The sequence below is a fragment of the Coffea arabica genome, chromosome 2c, assembly GCF_036785885.1.
Source record: "Coffea arabica cultivar ET-39 chromosome 2c, Coffea Arabica ET-39 HiFi, whole genome shotgun sequence".
In the NCBI taxonomy this organism is placed as follows: Eukaryota; Viridiplantae; Streptophyta; class Magnoliopsida; order Gentianales; family Rubiaceae; genus Coffea; species Coffea arabica.
In genome coordinates this window covers 68,236,257-68,264,012 of record NC_092312.1, presented here as the reverse complement: position 1 = coordinate 68,264,012, position 27,756 = coordinate 68,236,257, and the positions used below count along the sequence as shown (strand labels likewise).

Genomic DNA, 27,756 nt, shown 5'->3' with positions numbered 1-27,756 from the left:
ATGACATTTTAGAAAATGTGAGATACAACGAAAAAATTAAAATATAAAACGATGTCGTTTGATTTTGGCGTAAGATTCATTAGCCAAAACACTTAGTGAAATCTCAAAACTTTCATTTTGCCGGTTCTTCTCATCTCTCTCACAAACCCTCTCTCTCGGCAAACTATCTCTCAAAACTCCTCTATTTTGGTTCTTCTGTCTTTTGCCTTCACCGCTGCCCCACTCCTCCATTTTCAGTTGCTAACTCGGCCACTTCTCTGCCCTGTTCGGTCAACCACGACACCTGTACCAATAAGTCTTCGCTCTCTTTGCTAGGATAAAAAGAATAAGAAAACAGATACTCATGCTATTTCCTTTTTTTTTTCTTTCCTCTGAAACCGATCCCCATGCTTCTCCTTACTGACTAGATATTCAGGTTGAGCGTGTCGAGGAATAGAGTTGGCGAAGGTTGCCGCCATCGTCTCACTGGAGTCCAGCCACTACAGTGGAAATCATCACTATAAAGTTTCCCGCATTCTTATACCTTTTTTCCCCCTTAATTGTATTGTTTTCTTCTTTGTCTGCAATCATGTCGGTTATGCTTTACTTTCGTCTTGTTAATCGATTTTAAGTGGCTGGAATTGATCATAGGTTTGAGTAGAGTTTTAGATTTAAAATTCAAGCTCAGGCCGTATAAGGAATTGATGAAAAAGAAATTTCAAAACTTTTCGTGCTCACTACCTGTTTGTCAGAAGGTTTGAATGAAGAAAGAAGGAAATTTGCAATGGAAGCGGACAGAGAGAGATGAAAGTGATTGGAGAGTGAAATTTTGCCTTGGTGAACTTTTTTTTTGTTTTTGATCATCAAGTGCAATAGAAAAGTACATTTAGTACAATTTCCTAACTATCTTAGAGGAAATCTTGTTTGGAACTTTCGCTGGATGCTATGCAACTTATTTTTGATGCTTTGGTCATGATTGTTGTTCTGTTTGCTATAGCCCCATAAGAAGGTTTTTTTAATTATTATTAAAAATTACCGCATAGCTTGGATACTTTTACATTCCATGCACCATGTCAGCTATTCATAGCACATAGCACTAAAGTAGTGCACTCTGTAATTTTGGAGATGTTTCATCTACGCATTCAATTATTTCGAGTTTTTAGTCCAATGGGTAATAAACTGGTTGTACATCACTTATTATGTTGCATCCCAGTTATATTGACCTAGAACAATTACCATATAGACAAAAAGAAGATATTAACTGCAACAAATTGAAGAATAAAAAGAGTATCTGTCAAATCTTTTCTCCCAACATCCCTTGTAATTCTTTCCCCCAACCTTAACTTAGGCACACACTGTGTCTCTCCTTTTCTTCTTCAAACTAAATGTTCTTCTCATGGACAAATAAGAATAATTTGAATTTATGAGGATGCAAAGGGAGAGAATGAAGATGGAGAAGTTAATTGTTATAACTCCAGTTATGATAAAGTTGAAGATGACTTTACATAAGATGGATTAGGTGACTAGTACTCTATTGTAAGATGCTGGGTGCATATCTTAATTTCTTTGAATTGACTTTATATCTAAAAAAAAAAAAAACTTGAAGGGATTCTATATTTATTTGACTTGTGTTGTATTTATTTGTGTGATTGTCTTATTTTTGTCTGCTTTTATGATCTAGAGCATTGATTACTCTATATTTTTAGACGCGAATATATTGCTTGTTGTTGCAGAATTTCTCTATAGAAAAAATACAGATCTTGCACATTAAACCCAATGGGGACTGTTTGCACTATAATGCATTATGGGCAACTAACAAATTGGGATTTGCTAGCCATTCAATATTTTGTAAATCCTCTGCAGTGTAACATACCGGAAATTGCCTTTCAGTTACAGTCTCCAGCGAAGTGTCCTGATTTAGTCTTTCAAGTTGGAATGTGACTAATAGTTTCTTATCTTTTAAAAGTTTGCCAATTCAGGAGGATTGGTTACATAGTTTTTTAAGATTTCTTTCCTCCAGTGGGCACTTAAAAAAATAGTGATTATTGAGTGCTTTGATCTGTTGAAATTTAATTGAAAATTTTCCGATCATAAATTGACACAGTTCAAAATGTTAATGACTACATATGTCAAAGCACAACTTGGGAAATTATATCGGCACGTGCTCCGACTGTATGGTACTAAACTTGCAGTGCTTCCACAAAGAATGTGAATAGCACATACTGATCATTGAAAAGATAGATTTCTATTATGATTCTGCTAATGTTTGAAGCACTAAATGTGAAATTGCTATCTATTTTGAATGAGTATCTGTTTCTATGAAAATTTTGGACAAATATGCTATGATAATAGTTTCTAATGAAGTTACAAACGATGCTGAACCTTTGGCATTATACCAAGAAGGTGTTAATCAAGTTACCTGGTTACACTTCTAAGCCCTTGCCTGTGGGCAGAATCTAAGCTAGCTTTATTCATTTGTAGCAAGAAGTAATTTTGCATGCTAGTGCCATGCATTGTTGACTAACCTGTCGCATTCAGTGTTTGGACAGGTGGGAGTATATTGGCGGCACTTGGTTCCTTTCAGCAAATGTGGTTTTCAAAATCTGAGTAAGCTTTTACATCCACTCTACCTTTCAATATTCAACTTTTCTTCTTTTTTTCTCCCCATTTTCAGTCTGTTTTATCTCTCGATTAATAGGTTTGAGGAACATGGAACTTCTTATGTTCAAAGAAATTGCCCGTAAAGTACTTTACTGGTGCGGACAATTATCACATTAGATAGAAATTCATGGAGCTGACTTCACTTTGATTAGTACGCTGACGGTATGGGTTGCTCGGTTTTAATATCCTGCTTTATAGGAGCCCAAACAATGTACTATACATATACTATACCTCTCGCGGATTGTTGCTAATGTTGTACAATTACGTTACCTGACTTTTAGCATTTCTTTCAACTTGTTAGGGATGAGAGTCTTTTTGTTTGTGCACAAGAAAGTCTTTCAAGTTATTGTAAATGAGAATCTTTAGGTACTTTATTGGGATTTTAGTACTTGCTTTGAGCACTTGTTTGCGATTTTAGTACTTGCTATGTTTGTACTTGTTATCGACTTTTAATTCAATGAATTATATTTGAGTATCGACTTCTTCTTTTAAATTGCTATATGCATTCTGCTCTTTGGGATAATTTTACAAGTTCATTAGGATTTTGGTTGATGGAATGTACAACAGGGAGGACTAATTGTAGGTTGCTTCCATATAAAAAAGAAGGGAAAAAACTCCTGGCAATTAAAAGTGTCAACATAGCTTAGCTTCGAAAAACACTAATGACAAATGGACATGTCGTCCAAAGTAGTGTAAATTCACATGGCTACGTGTCCTTAAAGCCACATATTAAGACAACTCAAGATGCCTTCATAAATTAGATATACTACTGATTCGCTACTGATGTTCTAATGCTATACGGATACTTTCGATTATCACAAAAAAAAGTTTTTGTTGGCAGAGGGAATGCTATAGCAGCATGGTTTTCCTGACACATTTGAATGTTGCTAAAGATTTGAGGCTATCCCCACATTGGAAGGGACAACACTCGCCCTAGGTGTGAGGATAGATAAAATGTCAGGTTAGATTATCTATATTGACACCTTTAAATGCCGCTAAAGGCCATTTTTGTTGCAGCGTGCGAAATTGTAATGCCTATCAATTCAGCCTTTTGCATGTTTGTATTGGCTAGTTAAGAAGACTGACCATATAAACAAAATATCATTATTATTAGGGAGAATTATAGTTTTGGTGCTTAATATTTGGCTTGTGTATAAAATTGGTCTCTAATATTTTAGCCAAAATAAATCTGATCCTTAAAACTTTTGATTTAGGCAAATTTAGGATAATGAAAAATCACAATAACTAACAATCAAAATCAAATTGGCTTCAGTCAAAAGTTTTGACTTTGTATTTTTAGTCCCTAATGTTTGATGTTTCGACCTTTTATTTTAGTCCCTAATGTTTGATGTTTCAATTAATGTGGTCCCTTAAATTTCAAGTCGATCGTTATAATTCGGGGTTTAGAGACAAAATGAAATGTGAATTCAATTACATATATGACAAATGTCTTCCTAAATGCCTAACAAATTTCATGAAAACGCTTCTTTTCAGAACTAGATGAAAACATTTTATATCAACACAATAACATAGTTTAAGTTAAAAAGTGTAAATTTTGTTGAATACATTACAATCAGATGACAATATATGAATAATTTATAAAATAAAAAAACAAAAGGAGATATTTCTAGTATTAATATAAAAATTTATTATCATTATATTGCTAGTCTACTACACAAGTTCTTGCATGACTTGTGCACATATGACTTAAATTGCTATAGTTAGGAATTGTAATTATAAAATCTAGTAAAGATAAATACTATATCAAGTGCTTTTAATAATTATTAATTAATTATCAGTTAATTACTAATAACGTAAAACAATAATTATATATATTATACTAAATTTGGGATGGATCATACAAAAAGGAAGAAATATATGAGAAATTAGTGTCAAAACTAAAAAAAAATGTTTAATTAAAGTTCCTGGTACCCATTTAACACAATTTCACTTTAATTCGCATCTTATTTTATCCTAAAACCCTCAATATCACTATTGAAATCTAAAGTGACTAAAATGATTAAAATGATTAAAATTTCAAACATGATGGACAAAAAATACAAAGTTCAAAATTGTTGACTGATGGCAATTTGATTTTGACCATTAGTCATTGTTGAATTTCCGTCAAATGTCCTAAATGTGCTTAATATTAGAAATTTTGGAGACCAAATTTGTTTTGGCTAGTACATTAGGGATTAATTTAACATATATGCTAAACATTGGGGACTAAAACTACAATTCTCATTTATTATTATTGTAGATTGCCAGTAGATTAAGTTTGAACATACCATAACAAAGATAACCCTTTCTTACATATATACATGTCTGAGGAAGTATGAACGTATCAGTATCAAATAGAAATTTGAAACGAAACTTGTTTAACATACCATATGAAACAAGATTCTTCCTAACTCTCGGTACATCAAGAACATTAATAAGAGTTATAATATTTTGACAAGTAAATTCCAAATTCAACTTCACTTATTCCTAGCTACAATGGGAGCTGTGGCTGAATTTTTTATGTAAAGCAACTATTCCATTTTGAGTTGGTCTCATAGATTTGAAGAATTCCTTATTTTTGCATATATGTTTTATAGCCTCAGTACTATTACCTAACTAAGCAAAGACATCTTCCATAAGGTTCACCTTGAAGATCATTGCAATTAGCCCTTTACTTGCATTATTGCATGTCTCTTACTTCTCATTTTTAGCCTTCTTAAAAAGTCTATATTTGGACTTGTAGTGTCCACGTATGTTGCAATAGCAGCAGTTTCCTTTCCTATTCATTTTCTCGTTATTTTAGTTATTCTTGTACTGATCATCTTTCTTGTCTCGAGACTTGCTTGACTGTCCTCTTCAATCACGTGTATTTTGGTAGAAGAATCTGGGTTCTCATGTTGAGTTTCCTCCTTTGCATGCGAAATTCCTCCTCAACTCTTAAGAACTTGGCAACACTTTCAAGACAGATGTCTTCTCTCTTTATATTTCATACTTCTCTTGAAATCTTTTCATGTTGGAAACAATTTGTCTATTATGGAACTCACAGCAATGATTTCATCCATATGCATATTTTATTGGATTATTATCACTTTACCCCCTTAAATTTTATCATTACTATCAATTTATCCCCTAACGTTATCTTTTAGTCACTTTACTCCCATGAGCAATTCAACTCATGTTAAGAAATTTTGGACAAAAATACCCTTTTATTTTATAGCATTGCTACATTGTTATTATCACTTTATTTGTTTAGATTATAGTGATACAATCACTTTAGTTCCTAATATTATTTTCTAAGCATTTTACCTCATTGTTAATCTAATTAGTATGGTCAAAAAATTTGAAATATATTTAACCTTTTTATATATAATTAAAAATAAAAAGTTGGAATGGTTATTGTTCCTTTTTTTCACTTTAAAAGATCGAAAAACATAAAAATAAAAGAATTTTCTCAAATTTCTTTTTTCACATTTATTAATATTAGGAAAAGAAAAAGAGATAGGAAAGAAGGAGATAAAAAATTAGATTTTACAAAAAAAGAAAATAAAGAAAAATCTAACATTATCGTATTACTTTAAGGTTGTCGAAATTAGGATTGGAATTTGGTGGTAAACAAAAAAGTGAAATAATTTTAAAATAATAAAAGTATTTAATTCTTTCCTATTTGTAATTTTTAAAAAAAGAATTGAGCTCTCGCTCTCGCTCTCCCACTCCCCCTCCCCCCTCTGTCTTTCTATTTTTTTTTCAATATTAATAAAATTGCCAAGAAAAAAGAAATTAATATTTTAACTTTTTTCTTGATACTAAAAAGGAGGAGAGCCACTCTAAATTTTTTATTATGCAAAGAGGAGGGTATTTCCTTCTAAAGTTTTTTAACTTGCTAAGTTGGTTTAATGGTAGGATAAATTATCTAAAAAATAACTCCAGGGGGTAAATTGATAATGAGACTATATTTTATAGGGGTAAAGTGATAATAATTTTAAGGGTTAAACATGTATTTTCACTTTAATTAATAAATTTTGTTAAGTTTGACCGTTAGTTTTAGGGGTAAAGTGATTAAAAGATAACGTTACGGGGGTAAAGTGATAATAACCCTATTTTATTTAGTAAAACGGTTCAAAATTTCTGCAAATTGTTCCATAATAGGTCTTGTATCTATCATTTTATAATTGTTAAAAAGAAGAAACAAAGAACTTCTTAATTGTAGTATCCTCTTGCACACATTTAGATTTGAATTGTCACCGTGTGGTAAACATCAAAGAGTTCATCGCTCATTTCATCAAGGATGTGGCCTCTCTAAATTTAATAATCATTGTCCCATTTTTGCTTCTTTTTAGTTTCTTTAAGAGATTTTTCGTCTCCTTATGTGCTAAGTTTTGGTGTTGTCATGACATATACAACCTTCATCCTTTTTCGTCAACATACGAAGTTTCCTTCACCTCCATATTCACGGTGTTGGTTGCCAACTCTTTCAAAGAACTGGCAGTTCTTCAAATACAGTCTTAAAGATTGCTGGAAAATAAAAATAAAGGGAATTTTTAAATATGTATGCCAGTAGAAGAAAATTACAACCAAGTCGTGTATTATGTACACTTTCCTTAAAAGCTATATTTGTCCCTTATCTAGTGCAATAAAAGGAGAAATATCCTTGAGGATAAAGTAGAGCGATAACGCTTAAAAGAAGCTTACATCTGTTTCTTAAGCCTTAGGACAAAAAATCAGTGCACATTTACAATATAAACTAAGACAATAATTTTCTGCAGCAAAATCTTCCAACACTCAAAAGTTACACTCCAGAATTCCGGATGAATTTGTTCCATAAGTGCTTAATCTTCAAATGAGCTTTCCAGCCATGTTGTCTAAGAGATGCTAAAAATTATAGATTAGTTCTATACAATGAGTTCTTACCTGCTAATACTTTCCTTCCAAAATTCTTGTATACTATGTAGTCAAAACTTAAAAAAAAAAAAAAAAAAGACAAGGGACAAAAGAAGAGCTCACAAAAATCATTAACATCAGTGCCAATGGCTTCACTGACATTAACTATCCAGGAAACCTCACTATATTTTCAAAATATGTACTCACTTAGCAACCAAAAAATTCAAAATTCAAACACCATATATTTAGTTCCCACTGATGCTTAAAACTAAACAATTTCGTATAACTTCGTAATCATATACTACAGTATAACATATTAAAAGGAGAAGAATGCTTCCTAGAGAAAAGACCAGATAGACCAGATTACTGAATCATACAAAAAAAAAAAAAAACTCAGTTCTTTTATCAACTCGAAGTTCATAAACAAACAAATAGGCTAACGAGAGTTTGGTAAATTTAATAGTTGGTCCAAAATCCTAGAAGGTTTTCTTGTGCATGGTCAAGAGCATAAGGTATATAAACTTGTTAAATCGTTATATGAATTAAAACAAGTACCTAAGTAATGGCATAAAAAATGATTAAGTTATTCGTACTAATGTCTTTTAGGTTCATGAATCTGGCAAGTGTGTTTATATAGCAAGTTTAAGGATGATAAATGTGTCATTATATGTTTATATGTTGGATGACATGTTAACCATTAGATATTTCCCCCTCCCCTCAACAAATATTTATTAATTCTAGGCTATGAAAGCCTTAATGACATTTTTATGAGTACATTAAATTATAATACTGAATGCAGGCCTTCAGGCCTTCGTAAAGTAACTTTGCAATACTATCTTGTCATTCGTTGTTTATTTTAGTTTTTGACATGTTAACCATTAAAATGACATTCCTCTTATATGTCTAAGAGGAATGTCAATGGATTGATATCTCTTTTAGATCACTTTTTTTTATTAATTTTTTAATTATGACTTAATTATAAAATATTTTTCTATAAGTAGGATTTATATTACAAATCACATATATGAAGAAATTATTTTAATTTTCAATACAATTTAAACTACATCATGCATTAAACTATTTTTTAAAAAAATTTCTTGAATTTTTTGTAACTATCTAGGAAAATTTCAAGGTGTTAATTACTTAACAAAATTCTTTTATTTGGTTGACTTTGATTATATTTAATTTGCTCACATTCTTTGCTGTTCCAAACCACCTCGATGCAAAGAAATATGGACCAATATTAGATAACAATTTAGTTATTTTTTATCTACATTTTTTGGTTTAAAATTTATTTTATTTTATTTTATTGGTTAAATAGTTATTAAGAATGCAAGAGCAATATTGTTAATTTTCAACTTTTAATAGGGACTGTGGGTGATGAATACTCAATATGTATGCATATATATTTTAGGAAAAAAGTAAATAATGATCGAAAATTGTGTTGATAACGGAGAGTTAAAATAAATGCACTCCTCTAGTCAGGTTGATTCTTGCAACATTTAAAGCAAGGAATATAATTATAGAATAATAGAAATGGAAGGTGATGTATTGAAGCAACTTTGATTAGTGGGTAGAGGACTAACATGGGAAGAGTGTAGTGGTAGTTATGTAGAAGTGGAAAGTTTAGTAGATAAGATATATATGAAATGATACTGAATATTGGAAGGATCTATTCAGAAAAATAAATAATGACACTTATTTTTAACATCAAACCTGCTCAGGCTTTATGCATAGAGATATTTTGGTTCGTACATCGGAATCGGATTCGAAATCGGATATTTTGGATTTGGAATGAAGTCATTCATTCCAATACATCTGTTTGGTTCAAGTACCTGGAATGTTTATCATTACTATAGTTGATATTTGGTTCGTCGGCTCTTTCGGAATGGAATATAATAAATATATTATAAACCACATCGTAAATGATAGTCATTGGCTCTTTGTAAATGGGATATAAGAAATTTTCACTAATTAAATATATTAGTGTAAACGTATTAGTAAATTTAGTATAACTAATTAATAATTTCTATTAGCAAACATGTATAATTATTAGTATAACTGATAATATCAATTATATTACATAAATTAATATACATTATATAATACATATAACTAATAATAATATTATTATAAGTTTGTAACTAATTAAATTAAATATTATATATAAATTAAATATAAATATATAATTATATTTATATAATATATAAAAATATTAATTATACTAATATTTAAAATAATTATATATATTACATATTAAATATAGTTATTATTATATATTACTATATTTAAAATAATAATAATATTTATAATTATATAACTTATTAATATTATATACATGTATATATTATAATTATATGCACATATAATATACATTTATAAATATACATATATTTCTTAAATATATTATTATATAATATTAATAAATTTATAATAAATACTATATAAAAATAATTATATTTAACTAAATAATTATACTATATAATATAATAATATCATTATTATAAGTTTGTAACTAATTAAGTTAAATATTGCATATAATTAATTACAATTATACAAATGTTATAATACATAATTATAATTATAATTATATAATATATAAATATTAATTGTACTAATATTTTGTATAAATATAATGTAAATTAATATTAAATGTAGATATTATTATATATTATTATATTTAAAATAATAAATATAAATATAATTTATTAATTTATTAATATTATATACATGTATATATTATAATTATATGTACATATAATATACATTTATAAATATGCATATATTATTAAATAATATTAAAAAATTATAATTTATATTATATAAATATAATTATATTTAACTAAATAATTATAATATATATTTATATAATATACTAATATTATAATAAAATATTATAATTATAATATATTATATATATGTATATATTATAATATAAATATAAATATGTAATATATATAATATATAAATATTAATTATACTAAATATTATGTAATTATAAGACTTTGGAATCACACTTGGTTTTGGACAAAACCCACCAACTTACTAAGGAATGGTGGAATGCTAAATTTTTAGATATCATTCCAAAATTTCAATTCCGATAGTAGTGAACCAAACATGAATCATGGGGTTTATACCAATTCCCCATTCTGAAACCTTTTTATCAAACGCCACCTTTAGTCTTGTCAAGTTTATAGTAGAGGTAAGTGAAATTTTAAAACTTACAAGAAAACTAAATGATGTTATTAAAGGTCTCAGGGGAGGTTTTTGAAATCACCCTTGAAAGAAACAGCTTTGGAGTTAAGATGCAATTTGTTGAGTACTTTCTGGGCCAAAATAAAACTTGAAGGAAAAGTAGGTTAAAGTGCGATTTTGAGAAATAGTCATCTTCCCCTTCGATGCAGTGGCAGATACAGTCACTCAAGTTCAATCACCGCTGCCAAATCCCTGCTTATCAGAGTATTTCTTCCCCAGGAAATCCTTCCTTTTTTTTTCGCCTTTTCGCTCTATTCATGATTACGGCCTTCTTTTTATTCAATTTAAACCCTCTGACAAGAAAATGAAGGTCATAATCGATACCTTAAATAAAAGATCAAAAATTTTTTGAGCAACTGCCTCGTGCATCTCCCAACAAATTGAACACCCCATTCAGCCCTAGGTGCGCCCAAGTATTCCCTTCAAAACCATTTTGAAAGCATCCATATCCAAAACTTGACTACGTTTGAATTGTACAGTTTTCTATCAAAAAAATTATATCATTTGTAAACGCATTTTTGGATCGTCTTTTCATTTCATATCCTTCAAATTATTATAATAATTTTTTAATAAAAATTTAAAAAAATAATAATCCAAACGGGCTGGGTTTCAGTGTTGGTTTGTCGTTTCTGACTTGTATGTACATAGGTGACAAGACGGAGGAACTGAGAGGAGTAGGGGTTAAGCGAAAAGGGTGGGGAAGGATGGAAGAGATGAATTGGGAAGTTTTGGAAATTTTTTCTTTAACCAGATTTACAGGTAGCCTATTCCAAAAACAGTTGTTTTGTATTTTCTCACCAACAAGGCAACAACGCGTCTTGTGTCCATACTATTTCAGTAGCATCCGTAACACGGTATTGGGGGGGGGGAAGCAAAGAATTCAGTGTATCTTTCCTGTCTAGTACGTACGCAGGGGATAGCGAGTGCGAGGGCGGGGGAGCCATTTGGCAACGGCTCTCCTCCCAAACCGCTCTGGTGCCAGCCCTAAGCACAGAAAGTGAACATGTGTTAGTACTTAATGGTTAATTAACTTTGGTTTGATAAAACTAAATGATCTCCATTGGATCCTAAATAAAGCAACCAATACAATTAAAGGGCCAAGTCTTACATTCTCTTATATTTTGGTTGCGTGGGTGGAAGCGGTCTTACATTCACATTTGAAGGATAAAGAAATCCTGTCTTTCACTTTGGTAATTGTCCCGTTTCAATTGAAAACAAACCTTTCACACTTGAAGGATAAAGAAATTTTCTTGTTGATAATGCAAGTGTGGGTGCCGGTTGATTTCCTCGAACAAGAAGTCAAGAACGTTGGTCTGTTGCTATTTAAATACTCCCTCCGTCTTACTTTGATAGTCCTGTATTCTTTTTTTATCTGTCCCAAATTATAGTTCACTTTCTAATTGAAGAATGTAGTTGTATTTTAATTTTTCTAAAATATCCTTATTGAATGTAAGTAGTTGTTACTATAAACCTACCCCATTTAATGAGAGTTGATTCTTTTTTTACCATCAATTCAAGTTCCCATAAAATTGTATCATATTTAATGTGAGTGTATTTTAGAAAAATAACAATCTAAATTTACTTTTCCAATAAAGTTGACTACTTTTTTTAAACTGTGTGAAAAAAGAAACAGAACTATCAAAGTGGGACGGAGGGAGTACGCACATGTCTTTTATCATGCAATTGCAGGTGGAATGTCGCGCTCTTAGTGTCATAATGCTTGTTTGTTGCCGTTTTTAGTGGATCTTTTATTTTTTTTTTTGAAAGTGGATTCTTCTTGAGTAAATGCAAAGTTAATAAATTCGTTATTTATTTATTTTCCATGACGAAATTACCCTTTTTCTTTTTCTACTCCAGTCTGCACCAAGTCAACCGCCCCGATTAAGTGAAGATTCCAACACCCATACTGTTACTCAGGAAGTATCATTGTTCAGCGAGAAAATACTCTATTGCTGAGGTTTCTTTCTCTTTTACCATCTCTGAAATTCGAGAGTCAGAGAACGATCCCGGCAAAGAGATAGAGATATGGCCTCTACTCGTGTCGATTCCGTCTTGCATAATCTGGGGTTGCTCCAGGACAACCTCGAAAAATGTGATTCGTATGAAACTGGATTTTCTCGCATGCGTGAAGATTTTGAGATCCTCAAGCTGAGTCTGCGGTTCCTGAAACCAGTTCTTCTGTGTGCAAGAAACTGGAGCAACGACCAATCGAAGGGAAGGCTTCGAGATTTCTTGTCTAAGATTGAAGCTGCTGTAAACAGACCTGGGATGGATATAAATTCCCTCCATCTTAGGTCAAAAAGTGCATTCAATTTGAAAAGCGTGGTCACATCTTTGAAACCCGTCGTCTCTAATTTGCTGGGAAAAGTCAAGTCCTTTAAGCAAGAAATCATCGACATATACAAAACTGTTATGGTACAGAAACCAGAGAGGCCAGAGTTTTGCACGATTCAGCAGGAAACAAACTCAAATTAAAGAATCAACTAACAATGGATCAATGGAACAGTAGACGTATGAATCTGATCTTTTATTGATTGAACTTTGGAAACTGAAATTACAAGAACAGGAATGATGGTTTAAGCTAAGAAAAGGTAAGAATCGAAGGAAAGAATTGGGAGGGAAACTGAGGATTGCTCCTCAAGCAAATTCAGATGAATTTGGATGAATGGTTTCTTAAAAAAAGCTACTCGACTAAGCAGACAGACCCGTATGTATAGCAATGACTCTAACAGACTCCTAACAGCGCCTAAAACATGTATTCCAAATGCAGCTGTAAGTTGCTGCAAGTTGCCGCGTTTCTTGGCTTTCTGTTAGAACAGATGAAACCCAGCAAAGGCGTGGTTCAGTTTCCGCGCCTCTGCTGCAATTCTTTCTCTTGATCACGCCTTCAGTCACTGTATTCCACGCCTTCTCCCTTTCTTCTTCCTAGCACAACTTCAGCCTTAGCCAACTTCTGCATTTCATTACAATACCTCCCCCTAATAAGACTTTTGTCCTCAAGGTCGGAATTGGGGAAACTTCTCCTTTATCTGTTCAGCATCTTCCCAAGTTGCTTCTGCAGGTTCAGTACCCCACCACTGAATAAGCCATTGAGTCACAGCTGCATTCTTCCTCTTGATCATCCTTCTGCTCAGTAGTGCCACAGGTTCTACTCTAATATGCCCTCTTTCGTCAGTGTTTGGTAATTGCAGGATAGGAGTGGCCAGGTCTCCTAGCTTCTTCTTCAGCAGGGACACATGGAATACAGGATGGATCTTTGATGTAGTAGGTAACATGAGTCTGTAGGCCACTTTTCCAATCTTTTTCTCTATGCAGTAGGGTCCAAAGTATTTAGCAGATAGTTTGGTGTTGTTCTGGATCATCATAGATGATTGCCTGTAGGGCTGCAACCTCAAATATACCCAATCTCCAACCTGGAATTCCCTTTCACTCCTATGATCATCAGCATATTTTTTCATCCTCTCCTGGGCAGCTTTTAAGTTGTGTTGTAATAGTTCGTCCATTTTCCTTCTGTCCCTGATGTAATCCTCCACTATTGCCACCTTAGTATGTATATAGGGTCCAAGTGCTAGCTGGGGAGGTTTGGTCCCATACAAAGCCTCAAAAGGGCTCATTTGTATTGCAGTGTGAAAGGTGGTATTATACCACCATTCTGCCAAAGATAACCAGGAGTTCCACCTTTTTGGTTCTAGGTGAGTCATACATCTGAGATACATTTCCAACACTTGATTTACCCTTTCTGTCTGGCCATCTGTTTGGGGGTGGTAGGCTGTACTCAGACTCAATCCTGCTCCCAATAGTGTGAATAGCTCAGTCCAGAATTGGCTGACAAAGACCTTATCTCTATCTGAGATCATGCATTGTGGAATGCCATGTAGCTTACTGACATGATCTAAGAAAATTCTAGCTATTTTAGGGGCATCAAAAGGGTGAGATAAACTCATGAAGTGAGCATACTTAGTAAACCTATCCACTACAACTAGGATAGTGTCCTTCCCCTCTGATTTGGGTAGTCCCTCTATGAAGTCCATAGTGACATGACTCCAGGAGTGCTGTGGGATTGGGAGCGGTTGGAGCAGACCTGGATAAGCCACTCGTTCATCTAATTCCCCTGATGAGATCTTGAGCCCAGTTGTCACTGATGTAGCTTTCTGCAACCTCTTTCATCCACTCTGGTATGACAGTGGTAGTTGCTGCACACTCAGCTTCCTCCTTCCCCCTTCTGGAGAGTGCATCAGCTACTACATTCTCCTTCCCTTTTTTGTAGTGTATCTCATAGCTTAGTCCCAACAATTTAGCCAGCCATTTCTATTGGAGGGGGGTGGTGATTCTCTATTCCAGTAGATATTTCAAACTCTGGTGGTCAGTATTGATAATGAAATGGTGTCCCTCTAAGTAATGTCTCCACTTAGTGACTGCTGTGACTAAGGCCAGCAGTTCCTTCTCATAGATTGACATTCCTAAGTTCTTCTGCCCCAAGCTTTGACTGAGAAAAGCCAATGGTCTCTTATTCTGCATCAGAACAGCCCCTATCCCTCCATAGCAAGCATCTGTCTCTATTATAAAGGATTGTGAGAAGTCTGGAAGAGCCAGTACAGGGGTACTGTACATTGCTAATTTTAACTTCTGAAAAGCAACTTCAGCCTTCTCTCCCCAGTTGTATCCATCTTTTTGGAGGAGGGTGGTTAGGGGCTTTGCAATAGCCCCATATCCTTTGACAAACTTTCTATAGTAACCAGTTAGACCAAGAAATCCCTTCAGCAGCCTGGTGTTCCCTGGTCTTGGCCACTGCATCATGCTGTCAATTTTCCTGGGATCAGCTCTCACTCCTTCTGCTGAAATGATATGGCCTAAGTTCTCCACCTGCTTCTGAGCAAAAGAGCACTTACTCTCTTTTGCATAGAGCTGGTGTTGCCTCAGAATCTCCAGGACCTTAGTAACATGATTGAGATGTTCTTCTAGAGTAGGGCTGTATATAAGTATATCATCAAAAAACACCAGTACATACTTCCTTAGTTGTTTCTGAAATATCTGATTCATCAGGCCCTGGAAGGTTGCGGGTGCATTGGTCAGTCCAAATGGCATGACATTAAACTCATACAACCCTTGATGTGTTCTGAAGGCCGTTTTGGGAATGTCTTCTTCACGCACTCTTATTTGGAAGTATCCTGCTCTGAGGTCAATTTTAGAGTAGTACTTGGATCCATGCAGCTCATTTAGTAGCGCATCAATAAGGGGCATAGGAAACTTATTCTTGACTGTGAGGTCATTTAGTTGCCTGTAACCACACAAAATCTCCATGAGCCATCCTTCTTCTTGACCAGAAGCACTGGTGAAGCAAATGGATTGCTACTTAGCTGAATGATTCCGGACTGCAGCATCTCATGCACTAGTTTCTCAATCTCGGATTTCTGGATGTAAGGACACCTATAGGGCCTCATTTGGAATGGCTTTGACCCTTCTTTGAGAGTGATGCAATGATCCTGGCTCCTCTCAGGAGGTAGCCCTTGGGGTTCTTGGAATACATCCTTAAACCTCTGCAGTAACTCCTCCATTTCTGGTGATGTTGGCTCCTGATCTAGTTCCTTGTCTTCTACTGCACTTACTTGTGCCAGAATTCCATATGCTTGTTTCCTGGTCCATTTGTGTAATCTACTTCCCTTGATTAGTCTCAACTGCACTGTGTTATCTTCCCCTTTTAGCTCAACTGGCTGCTTTCCCCTTTTGAACTTCATACTTAGTCCTCTGAAGTCAAACTCCATTGGACTGTACCTAGCTAACCAATCAACCCCTAGTATCATATCACATCCTCCCAACCTTAGAGTATTAAAATGATGCTGGAACTCATATCCCTGCATCCTCCATGTCACAGGCTTGGTGATAGTCCTGGACTGCAGCCTTTCCCCATTGGCCACCCTAACTGACAGAGCCCCTCCCTTTGTTCCCAACTTCAAGTCCCTAGCCGTTTGTTCATCTATGAAACAATGTGTGCTGCCACTGTCAACCAGGGCAATAATGGTTTTTCCCTGAATCATTCCCTTTATCCTAATGGTTTTATGACTACTCACCCCTGACAAAGCATGGACAGAAACTTCTATGTGCTCATCCTTTAACTCTCCCTCAATACAGTCACAGAACACATCAGTCTCACCTTGCTGCTCCCCCTCCTTGTCAGTAGCTGGTATTTTCTCCTCCTCCATAATTAACAGGTTTAGGTGAGATTGTTTACAGACATGCCCTAAGGTATATGGCTCAGCACATTTGAAACAAAGATCCTTCTCTCTCCTATGGTTGAGCTCTGCTGGGGTGAGTCTTTTGAATTGGTTCTGAGGGTTGAGGTGGTCATTGTAGGTTTTAGGGATCTGTTTATCAGGTATTTTGGGGTAGCTTGGGGGCCTGTCAGGAAATTTGGAATAGTTTGAGGTTTTAAGCAAAGGTTTCTGGTAATTGGGGCTATAAGGAGGGTTTTTGTGGATTTTCTGCAGGGCCCTCAGGTTTTTCTCCTGTAATTTGGCAGCCTCTATAGCATCTGCCAGGGTTTTAGGCTTGACTAATTTTACCATAGTTACTATTTCTTCTTTTAATCCACTTAAGAAGCATGTTTTGTAATAACAATCTGACTGATGAGGAAGGGAAGGCATTACCAGGGCTTTAAGCATTTCAAATTTCTCCAAGTAGTCAGCCACTGAGCCTGTTTGCATTAATTTGTTGAATTCCTCTACAGCCTCCTCAGGGGAACCGCCTTCAAATCTCTCACACAGTGCATTGCAGAGCTCGTCCCAGGGAATAACCTCCTTGCCATTGAACACATCATGGAACCATATATCTGCCTTATCCCTGAAGTAGAGTTCTGCAACTTCTGATCTCATCTCCTCCTCTACTCCACTGATCTTGAAATACTTGTTGGCTTTCCTTACCCACTCCCTTGGATTCTCCCCTGCGAATGGTGGCAGATCCACCTTGGGTAGTCTAGTGAATGTTCTGCTTTCCTTGAGCTCAGATCTGTCTAAAACTCCTTTCTGCAGAAGTTGGCTAAGGCTGAAGTTGTGCTAGGAAGAAGAAAGGGAGAAGGCGTGGAATACAGTGACTGAAGGCATGATCAAGAGAAAGAATTGCAGCAGAGGCGCGGAAACTGAACCACGTATTTGCTGGGTTTCATCTGTTCTAACAGAAAGCCAAGAAACACGGCAACTTGCAGCAACTTACAGCTGCATTTGGAATACATGTTTTAGGCGCTGTTAGGAGTCTGTTAGAGTCATTGCTATATATACGGGTCTGTCTGCTTAGTCGAGTAGCTTTTTTTAAGAAACCATTCATTCAAATTCATCTGAATTTGCTTGAGGAGCAATCCTCAGTTTCCCTCCCAATTCTTTCCTTCGATTCTTACCTTTTCTTAGCTTAAACCATCATTCCTGTTCTTGTAATTTCAGTTTCCAAAGTTCAATCAATAAAAGATCAGATTCATACGCTTACTGTTCCATTGATCCATTGTTAGTTGATTCTTTAATTTGAGTTTGTTTCCTGCTGAATCGTGCAAAACTCTGGCCTCTCTGGTTTCTGTACTGCAGAGGCCCCGTCCCGAGTCTGGACACGTGGTAGCTCAGGTGTGACCGAACTGGGCCTCGACCTCAGGCCCCTAGCAGCCGCCCTGGGCCGCACCACCACTAGGGTTCCAGAAGGACCTGGGGGCCATCCCGCAGAGGTCGGAGGAAATCCCCCTGAGTGCGGGATATGGACTATTCTGGACAGGTCCCGGAACGTACGGAGGTCGGACTCCCTTAGCAGGTATGAAAGGTAACTCACACCAAGGACGAAAGATACGCTTACTATTGGCAAACGACTCTCGACTGTTTACTCCCGTGAACTTGACTCACCGAAAAACTAACTTGACCGTCGGAGTGTCTTCGGGGACAACCCCCGGGCTCCCTTTGATAGTTCACTCTTGTTTGTCTTGCAGGCTTGGAACCAGCTCGTCCATCAGCACGCCGAGCTCATCCGATCAGCTCGGTCCGGGGAAACTCAGCGCTTCTTCAGTTGGCGCCGTCTGTGGGAACCTAAGGTAATCTAGATTGTGGTGATGGCGAGAACGCGGTCCAAGCGAACACTAGAGAACACCGACCCTGGAGTAGGCGAAGGATCCCAGCGAATGGGGGCCGAGGCAGCTCGGGGCGCCTGGGGCTCAGCCCTCTCAGGAGAGCGAAGGCAACAGATCTTCCAGTTCGTGACGGAGAACCTCCCCATGCTGGAAGACATAATCCGGCAGGCGAAGGAGGGAGAAGGGGTTGGAGGCGCGCAGACCTCCAAGGCGAAGGGGAAGGAGAAGGAATCACCCCCCGACCCCTCGGAGGATGAGTCGCGGGACCGGCCTCCCAGAAGGAAACGGTCGTGGACTCCCCCTTGTCCACGGGTCTCGGTGGTCGGAGACAGCGAGAGATACTCCCGCGACCGGACCGCGGGGAGCCGCCGAAGAGACCCTTCTTCACGAAAACCTACGCGGAACGGGTTCGAGCCTTCTTCCGCTCAGTCTGTTAGAAGCCGGCCGCGTGACCCCCCTCAGTGGAAACCTATCCGAGATGAGCTCGAACAGATCTTGCGGCCGCAACTGTACGACGACAATTACACGACCTCGCCCTTTACCGGGGAAATAGAGGATTACCCGCTACCCCGGAGGTTCAAAATCCCGACGATTGAGATGTATGATGCCTCGACCGACCCGGAGGACCACCTCTCGGTCTTTCTGACGCATATGCGCCTACAAACGGCGGCGGACGAGGTCCGCTGCAAAACTTTCACCATGTTCCTGAAGGGGAAAGCTCGGCTTTGGTTCCAAGGCCTGGCTCCGGGGACCATCCGGAGTTTTCCCGAGCTGGCCAGGCAGTTTGTCGCTCAATTCGTCTCTTCCAAGATTTATGCAAAGAACGCGACCCACCTGATGGCAATTAGGCAGTGGTCCGATGAGTCACTAAGGAATTTCATGACCCGTTTCAACACGGAAAGCTTGCAGATCAGGGACAAGGACGAAAAAGTGGTCATGGCTGCCTTTGTGAACTGGCTCAGGGTGGAAGACCTCTTCTACAAGTTGGCCGAGCAGCCCCCCGCAAACGTGGAAGAGCTCTTGACCCGGGCGCACGCGGCCACCAATGCCGAGGAGGCGGCCCGCCTGAAGAAAGAACCAGATCGGGGGCTCGGAGATCGGAGGGGACGAGAAAACCCCCCCGAGAACAAGGACGGCCCAGCAAAGAAGAACGTCTTTGACCGGCTCACGAGGAAAAAGAACCCTGCTCCGCCACCCCTCCCAGAGAAGGGCTACACCCCCCTGACACGGCTTAGAGTCCAGATTTTGGCTGTTATGGAGGCGGAAGGCCTGCGAGATCGACCACCCAAGATGGGGACACCTCGGAACAAAAGAAACCAGGACCGGTACTGCGCATTTCACCGTGACATTGGACACGACACGGAGGGATGCTGGGTCCTGCGGAAGGAAATCGAAAATCTGATCCAACGCGGTTTCCTGGAACGGTTCGTGCGGCAAGGTCGCCTCGGCCAGGAGTCCAGACGCACCTACCGTGGAGATCGGGGCGAAGACCAGCGGCGCGATCGCCCTGAGCGGCGTGACGCGCCCGGGGGCTACTCCCCAGATTAGGACACCCAAAACCTAGTTGGAATGATAAACACCATCGCCGGGGGTCCCACTGGGGAAAACAGCCACACAGTTCGGAAGAACAGGCGACCTCCCCCCGAGGGGGATGACTCCCTGAAGCGCCTACGCATGGACGAGGAGATCACTTTCGGACCCAGGGACGCCGTACCCCTAGCGTCCAGGAACCACGAGGCCATCGTGATAGATATTATCACTAACAACTACCGGGTGAAAAAGATGTACGTCGACCAAGGAAGTGCAGTTGATATTATGTTCTATCGGATGTTCAAGGAGCTCGACTTGGAGGACGGGCAGCTGACCCCGGTTCGAACGCCCCTGATGGGATTCACCGGGCCGCCTATCAACCAGGAAGGCATGATTACCTTGATGGTCACGGTAGGGCAGGCCCCCAAATGCCGGACCATCCCAGCTAATTTCGTGGTAGTCAAGCAGCCATCCCCGTACAATATGTTCCTGGGTCGGCCTGCCTTGAAGGCCCTCCGAGCTATACCCTCCACGCTCCACCTTAGCGTCAAATTCCCCACCCCGGGAAGGATAGCCGAGGTGCGCGGTGATCCCGAGGTGGCCAGAGCGTGTTACTTGGCCATGCTTCGGGGACAGGAGAAGCTGGTCGCCCAGACGGCCTGCATGGAGCCCTACATCCTAGGGGAAGAGGCTCGGCAGCTGGGCACCCAGGAAGAGGCTCGGCAGCTGGGCACCCAGGACGAGATCGAGGAGTTCCCCCTGAGAGAAGATCAGCCTGACCAGGTAATCCGCATCGGCAAGCTGCTGCCTCCTGAGGAGAAGAAGGATTTGAAGGCCCTATTGAGGGAATATTCCCAGGTTTTCGCCTGGTCAGTTGATGACATACCCGGGATCCCGACCGACCTTGCAGTCCACCACCTCAACGTGGATCCCCGCTTCAAGCCAGTGAAGCAGAAAAAGAGGAGTTTCGCCCCAGAAAGGAATGAGGTGATCAACAAGGAAGTCGGGAAACTGCTGGAGTTCCAGATCATCCTAGAGGTCTACTACCCGACCTAATTAGCCAATCCGGTGCTGGTAAAGAAGGAGAACCAGACCTGGAGGATGTGCGTGGATTTCACGGATCTCAACAAAATTTGTCCAAATGACTGCTTTTCTCTACCGAGAATCGACAGGTTAGTAGATTCTACTGTGGGATTTGATGTTTTGTGCTTTCTGGATGCCTTTAAGGGATGCCACCAGATAGAGATGGTTGAGGAAGACCGGAAAAAGACCTCCTTCATCACAGAGGAAGGAACCTACTGCTACCGGACTATGCCGTTTGGCTTGAAGAATGCGGGAGTTACCTATCAGCTCTTGGTCAACAAACTGTTCCAGAATCAAATCGGCAGAAGCATGGAGGTCTACATGGATGACATGATCGTCAAGAGCCGAACTGATCAGCAGCTCGTCCCCGACCTGAGGGAAATCCTGGGTATCCTACGGGAGAGCCAGATGCGGCTGAATTCGAAGAAATGTACCTTCGGGGTCAGGTCGGGAAGGTTTCTGGGATTCCTGGTGTCTCGGGACGGGATCCGGACCAACTCGGATAAACTCCAAACTATCATGGACATGGTCCCCCCAAGGAGCGTGAAGGAGGTCCAGCGGCTCACAGGAAGGATGGCAGCCCTAAACAGATTCCTCTCGCGCTCCGCGGTCCGGGGGCTGCCCTTCTTCCGCATCCTAAAAGCGCCCAAAGACTTCCAATGGACGGAGGAGTGCCAGAAAACTTTCGCCGACCTGAAGGCATACTTAGCAGAGCTACCCACTCTGACCGCCCCGGAGCAGGGGGAGACCCTGTTCCTATACCTGTCTGCTTGCAACGAATCCGTTAGCGCGGTCTTGGTGCGGGAGGACAGGGGGGTTCAGAGGCCTATATACTAGGCCGGAGACGAGATACACGCCGACCGAGAAGCTGGTCCTAGCCTTGGTGCACGCTACCCGCAAGCTCCGACCTTATTTCCAAGCCCACAGCACCGTCGTCGTGACCGATCAGCCCTTACGGCAGATACTCGCCAAGCCCGAGGTCTCGGGTCGGATGACCAAGTAGGCCGTCGAGCTGGCCGAGCATGACATCATCTATCAGCCTCGCACAGCCATCAAGGCCCAGGCCTTAGCAGACTTCCTAGTTGAGGGGGTTAGCTTGACCCTAACCGAGCTAAACCCTCTGCGCGAGGGTGTACGGCCGAAGGAGCCATGGGTGCTGTTCGTAGACGAGGCCTCCAGCAAGGAAGGAAGCAGAGCAGGTCTACTGCTCATCTCGCCAACCGGGGAAGAGCTAATCTATGCTCTCCGATTTGACTTCCCCGCATCTAACAATAAGACTGAGTATGAGGCCCTATTGACGGGGTTGCGGATAGCCCACCAGATGGGTATAACCGCGATCAAAGTCCTCCAAGTTCGCGGGGAATACGAGGCCAAAGAGGAGGTCATGAAGAAATATCTGGTCAAGGTGCAGGAGGCAATAGCCCTGTTTGATACCTTTGAAATCGAGCGGGTGCCAAGATCGCAAAACAAGCGTGCAGACGCCCTGTCAAAACTGGCATCCTCCTCGTTTGCGTACCTGAGCAAGGAAGTTTTGGTAGAGGTGGTCAAACAGAAAAGTATCGACCAGATTCAAATCCTGGCTATAGACAGTTCGGCCACTTGGATGACCCCCCTAGTAAATTTCCTCAGCTCGGGTGCCCTCCCTGAGAACAAAACCGAGACTCGCCGGATCCAGCTCAAAGTTGTCAAGTACGCCTACGCTGGAGAAACCCTCTACAGGAGGTCATACTTATCTCCCTGGCTAAAGTGCGTGACTCCCGAGGAAGGTGACTACGTCCTTCGCGAAATCCATGAAGGGATATGTGCGGCACATGTGAGATCCCGGGTATTGGCCAAAAAGTGCCTTCTCTTGGGCTACTATTGGCCCTCCGTCTTCCAAGATGCCGCAGAACTGGTACAGAAATGCCGAGCTTGCCAGGTGCACGCCCCACTGCGCCACCAGCCAGCTCGGGAAATGATCCCCATCCACAGTCTCTGGCCCTTCGCTCAATGGGGGATAGACCTTCTGGGTTCTTTCCCCCGAGTCCCGGGAAGATATGAGCACCTCGTGGTGGCTATCGACTATTTCACGAAGTGGATGGAAGCAGAGCCTCTGGTCTCTATCTCTGGGAGGGCAATTTAGAAGTTCTTCTGGAGGAACATAGCCTGCCGCTTCGGGATTCCACATGTCTTAATATCAGACAACGGGCGCCAATTCGCGGAGAACCCCTTCAAGAGTTGGTGCGCCGAGCTTTGGATCAATCAGCACTTTACATCGGTCAGCCATCCCCAGGCCAACGGCCAGGTGGAAAATGCCAACCGAACTATTCTCCAATGACTAAAAACTAGGCTGGAACTGGCCCATTCTAACTGGTTGGATGAACTCCCTAGTGTTCTCTGGGCTTACCGCACTACGCCCAGGACGGCCACCCACGAGACCCCGTTCTCTCTGACTTATGGGTTAGAGGCGGTGGTACCCGCGGAGATTGGTCTCCCCTCGCCCGGGACACAGAACTTCGTTGCGTCATCCAATGAGGAAGAGCTGAGGTGCAACTTGGACATGCTGGAGGCTAAGCGTGAGGAAGCGGCGGTGCGGATGGCTAAGTACAAAAGCCAGCTCGCCCGCTATCATAATGCCAGAGTGAGTACCATACAGTACCGGCCGAGAGATCTTGTCCTAAGGAAGAACTCGGCCAGCCGAACTCATAGCTCCAACAAGCTCGACCCGAACTGTGAAGGCCCATACAAGGTTCTTGAGGCGAGCCGAGCTGGCTACTGCAAACTAGTGAAAATTGATGGATCAGAGGTACCCCGTACTTGGCACTTCTCCAATCTGCGACTGTTTGTAGCGTAGGTTAGACCAGGGTGTTCGGTTGTCTGTTCAATTTCATCATTCAATAAATGCTCGACTTTCAAGTTTTAATTTCATTTGTACTTGTTTGCCTTTTAAGTTTCAATCCTACACTAGCACACTTAGCGTTCCCTCACTAAATATTCTAGGGGGATAAACGGGTAATGGATGCGGGATGCCTTTGAGAGTGCGGGAGTGCTCGACCCCAGGAGGTCGGCATGACTGAAAAACTTTGAAGAAATCTGAAAGTTCGACGCTTGACCCGGGAGGTCGGCGCAAATGCCTTTGAAGCGTGGTGCCCGACCCCAAGAGGTTGACACGGGCTAAACCTTCAAAGTAGAGGCTTGACCCCAAGAGGTTGGCCCGGCTCTAAGCATTAGGATCCGAGGGTTCTGCGTTCGACCCAGGAGGTCGGCACGGATACCTCCAAGGCTCAGCCCATGAGGTCGGCGAGAATGCTTTTGAAGTGTAGTGTTCGACCCCAAGAGGTCGGCACGACCGGGAGCCTGGAAGTCTGAAGGTTCAACGCTCGACCCAGGAGGTTGGCGGACGCCTTTGCGAAGTTAAGCGATGAGTTGGACGCCTTCGCAAAAGTGCGTTGTTCGACCCCTAGAGGTCGGCAGGAAAATCCTTAAGGTTTGGTGTTCAGCCCCAAGAGGTTGGCACATTGCCTTAGTAGGACGGCGTGGTGCTCGACCCGGGAGGCCGGCACAGGGTTTCCACAATCTGGTTGCCTCTAATGATTTAGTTGTTAGATTACTGGGGGTATGCATTTGGTGCTCGACCCAGGAGGTCGGCGCCTGGCTTTGGTTGTTGCAGTTGGGTGCAGGAAAAAGTTGCAAGGAAATTTCCTTCGAATTTCGTATATCCATTCAAAACCTATCTATTACAAAGCTTCCAGCCTATCTATTACAAAGCCTACCGAACTACAAAAGAAAGACACCCTCGTGCTGGTGACCCACTTGGAGCAGGAGCTGGAGGTACACCTTAAACATGCTGAGAGGCGTATGGTGAAGGCTGTTCAGGAGGGCAACTGTGGAGGCCTTGAACCCAGAAGCAGGGGAGTCTTCCCATCTCAGATGGACCTTCAAGAGCATTTTCAACTGGAACATGGTCACATCCTTATAAGAAGATGGAAAGGGTTTCTGGAGTGGGCGCCGCCCTAGGCTATCGGCTCCTTCCCGGGAGCTCTGCCGGAAGCCTCACCCTCCTCCAGGGGGATCTCCACCAGAGCGGCTGCCACATCCTTCTTGCCCGCCAGCTCCTTCAGGGCATGCCCCTTGCAGTACCCGTCGAAAAGCCAGTCTACCTTCTCCTCGGCTTTAGGGTTGTACTCCTTGAAAGCAGCCAAATCGAAACCAGGCAGGCCGAGCTCCTTGACCCTATCCAGGGCTCGCGTGAAGCCGACATGTAGGATGGGTCCGTTGAGAAGGGCGACGTCCTGGGCGAACTGTTCGGAGGAGATGAACTCCCGAACAGCCTTCTTCCGCTCCCGGCTAACGGTGCCGGAGAGCTCGATTGCATGGTCCTCCCTCAACTTGGCCACACCAGCCTTCTCCTGGTGGAGCTCCGACCTAGTGGAGGCGAGCTGGACCTGAGCTGTTTCCAGCTCTTTCTCGGCCTTGCCCAGTTTGGCCTTAAGGGAGTCCGCCTCCTTAAGGGCCTGGGCAACCCTCTGCTCCGTCTCTCGATTCTGCTTGTACATTTTCTCCAAATCGGGAGACAACTCGGAGAAGCGAGTCGCTAGGGCAGCCCCAGCGGCGTTGGCCTGAGGAGGGGAGAAAGCAAGTCAGCACCTCACGCCACCCGAACAGAACACAGAGGCGCGACTGGCCCAAAGGTTAGAAGACTTACTTGAGCCTGAGCGGTGTAATACGCGTCCAGGAGATCGAGGGGGTTGGCCAGCTCCATCCACCTCTTGTCGCGAGAGAGGACCGCGCCCGTGATCAGCTCGCGAGCCACCTCCGAAAACTGGGCTCGGTTGTTGATGAAAAGCCCCCAGGACGGACAGAAACTGCGGGGGTCGTGCATGGTGGGGGCTTGGCCCGACTTCACGGGGGTTATGTGGCGAAAGTGCCACAAGTTCGGGGGAGGCGACTCCCGAGCATGCTCCTCAGCGGAGCCAATGCCCAGGTGGACTGGCCCCCCTGATGTCAGCATGAGGGGAGGGGGTTGAGCTAGGACCAGCGCGAGCTTCTTCCCGGGCTGGGAGGGCTTGTCCGTTCGGCCTCTTTTCTGTCCGGCTGCCTTCTTCTTGTTGTTGGCGGCCTTCTTGGAGGGGGAGGAGGTGTCCAGTGCTTCCTTCTGGGGAGTTGAGCCGCCCCCCAAGATCGAGGCCGCCCCAGATGCCTCCTTGGCAGTCTCTGGCTGAGGAATGAGGGTAGCCTCCTCAGTGGGTGCGCCTAACAGTTTGGAAAGCCTCCTCACTGCAAAAAATATCGCTGGATCAGCCAAAACAGGACGGTAAGAAAATATACATGTATGCAAATGCAATGAACTACAGGGTCAGGGTCGGCGTTACAGGCGTCGAGGTCGATAGGGGAGGCCACCATCTCGCCAGGGGACCCGGACAACGTCCCCATTAGTCCGGCCGCAGAGATCTGCTCGTTGGAGAACTTGGTGGCAAAGAGCTTCACCTTAGAGCTCAACAGCTGGATGAGGGTTTCAGAGTCCAGGTCCTCTAGGTAGGGGTCAGTCTTGACCTCTCCGACCTTCCACACGGTGGCGTCAAAACCGGTGGATTTGACAAAGAAGAAGTCCCCTTTCCAGTTCTTGAAGGAAGAGGGGAATTTATGGAACAAGTCCTGGCAGCCCTTGTCCCCCCGACCTTGGTTCCCGGTCCAGCGGGAGAAGTAATACCACCCAGTAAGGGCTGCCTTGAGGATGAAAGCAGCTCGGAAGAGGGAGAGAGAGTAAGGAATGGAGCAGAGTCTGCAATAGATCAGAAATCCTATGATGATCCTGATCGAGTTAAGGTGGACCTGGGTGATCTTGAGCCCCCAATAGCTCAGGATCTCGGCCAGGGCCGAAGGGATCGGTAGGCGGAGGCCCCCGATCAGCTGCTTCTTGTAGACGGCTACAAAACCGAGGGGAGGTCGGCTGGCTCGGTCGCCGGGCCCGGCAGCCCTTGGCTCGAAGGCCGGGGGGATAGAGTAGGACCTGACCAGTTCGGCCACCGCCTCGGGCGAGATGGTGACCTCCTCGTGGTCGGGGTAGCCGTAACTAAATTCGGGATCATCCCCCTGCTTAGGATCAGGGGTCCCCTCGGAAGAGTCCCTATCCTCTCCAACTCCTTCTTGGGCCCCACCAGGGGAGTCATGGTGGGACCTGGGGAAAGGGATGGAGCCGGCCCGTCGCTCGAGGTAGGCATCGAGCTCGGCCGCCTCCTCCAGCTCTCGGGTTGAAGGGGAATGGGCATAAGGAGAACGGTCGGAAGAAGAACTCA

General features: G+C 41.8%; 2 protein-coding genes and 1 long non-coding RNA gene across 3 annotated transcripts; 2 read left to right on the top strand and 1 right to left on the bottom strand.

Moving 5' to 3' along the window:
- The first annotated feature begins 611 nt into the window (after positions 1–611).
- On the top strand, positions 612–3,115 carry LOC140036030 (uncharacterized). Its single transcript, XR_011839927.1, has 2 exons — positions 612–2,586; positions 2,678–3,115. It is a non-coding gene; the product is annotated as an uncharacterized lncRNA (long non-coding RNA).
- A 12,928-nt stretch (positions 3,116–16,043) lies between these two features.
- Positions 16,044–18,466, bottom strand: LOC140035770 (uncharacterized). Its single transcript, XM_072077140.1, has 3 exons — positions 18,456–18,466; positions 17,912–17,981; positions 16,044–17,822 (listed from the first exon to the last, which is right to left on the bottom strand). Exons 1-3 carry the CDS (start codon positions 18,464–18,466, stop codon positions 16,044–16,046), a joined length of 1,860 nt encoding a protein of 619 aa, XP_071933241.1.
- Positions 18,467–20,437: 1,971 nt separating this feature from the next.
- Positions 20,438–21,454, top strand: LOC140035769 (uncharacterized). The gene has a single exon (XM_072077139.1). The coding sequence runs from the start codon at positions 20,438–20,440 to the stop codon at positions 21,452–21,454; it is 1,017 nt and encodes a 338-aa protein (XP_071933240.1).
- The last annotated feature ends 6,302 nt before the right edge of the window (positions 21,455–27,756 follow it).

Bases quoted from the DNA above. Each gene is read 5' to 3' on its own strand.
- LOC140035770 (XM_072077140.1), bottom strand. The intron at 17,823-17,911 runs GTTCAGTTTCCG...TCTTCTTCCTAG, and splicing joins TGAAACCCAGCAAATACGTG to CACAACTTCAGCCTTAGCCA.
- LOC140035769 (XM_072077139.1), top strand. From the start codon at position 20,438: ATGATAAACACCATCGCCGGGGGTCCCACTGGGGAAAACAGCCACACA.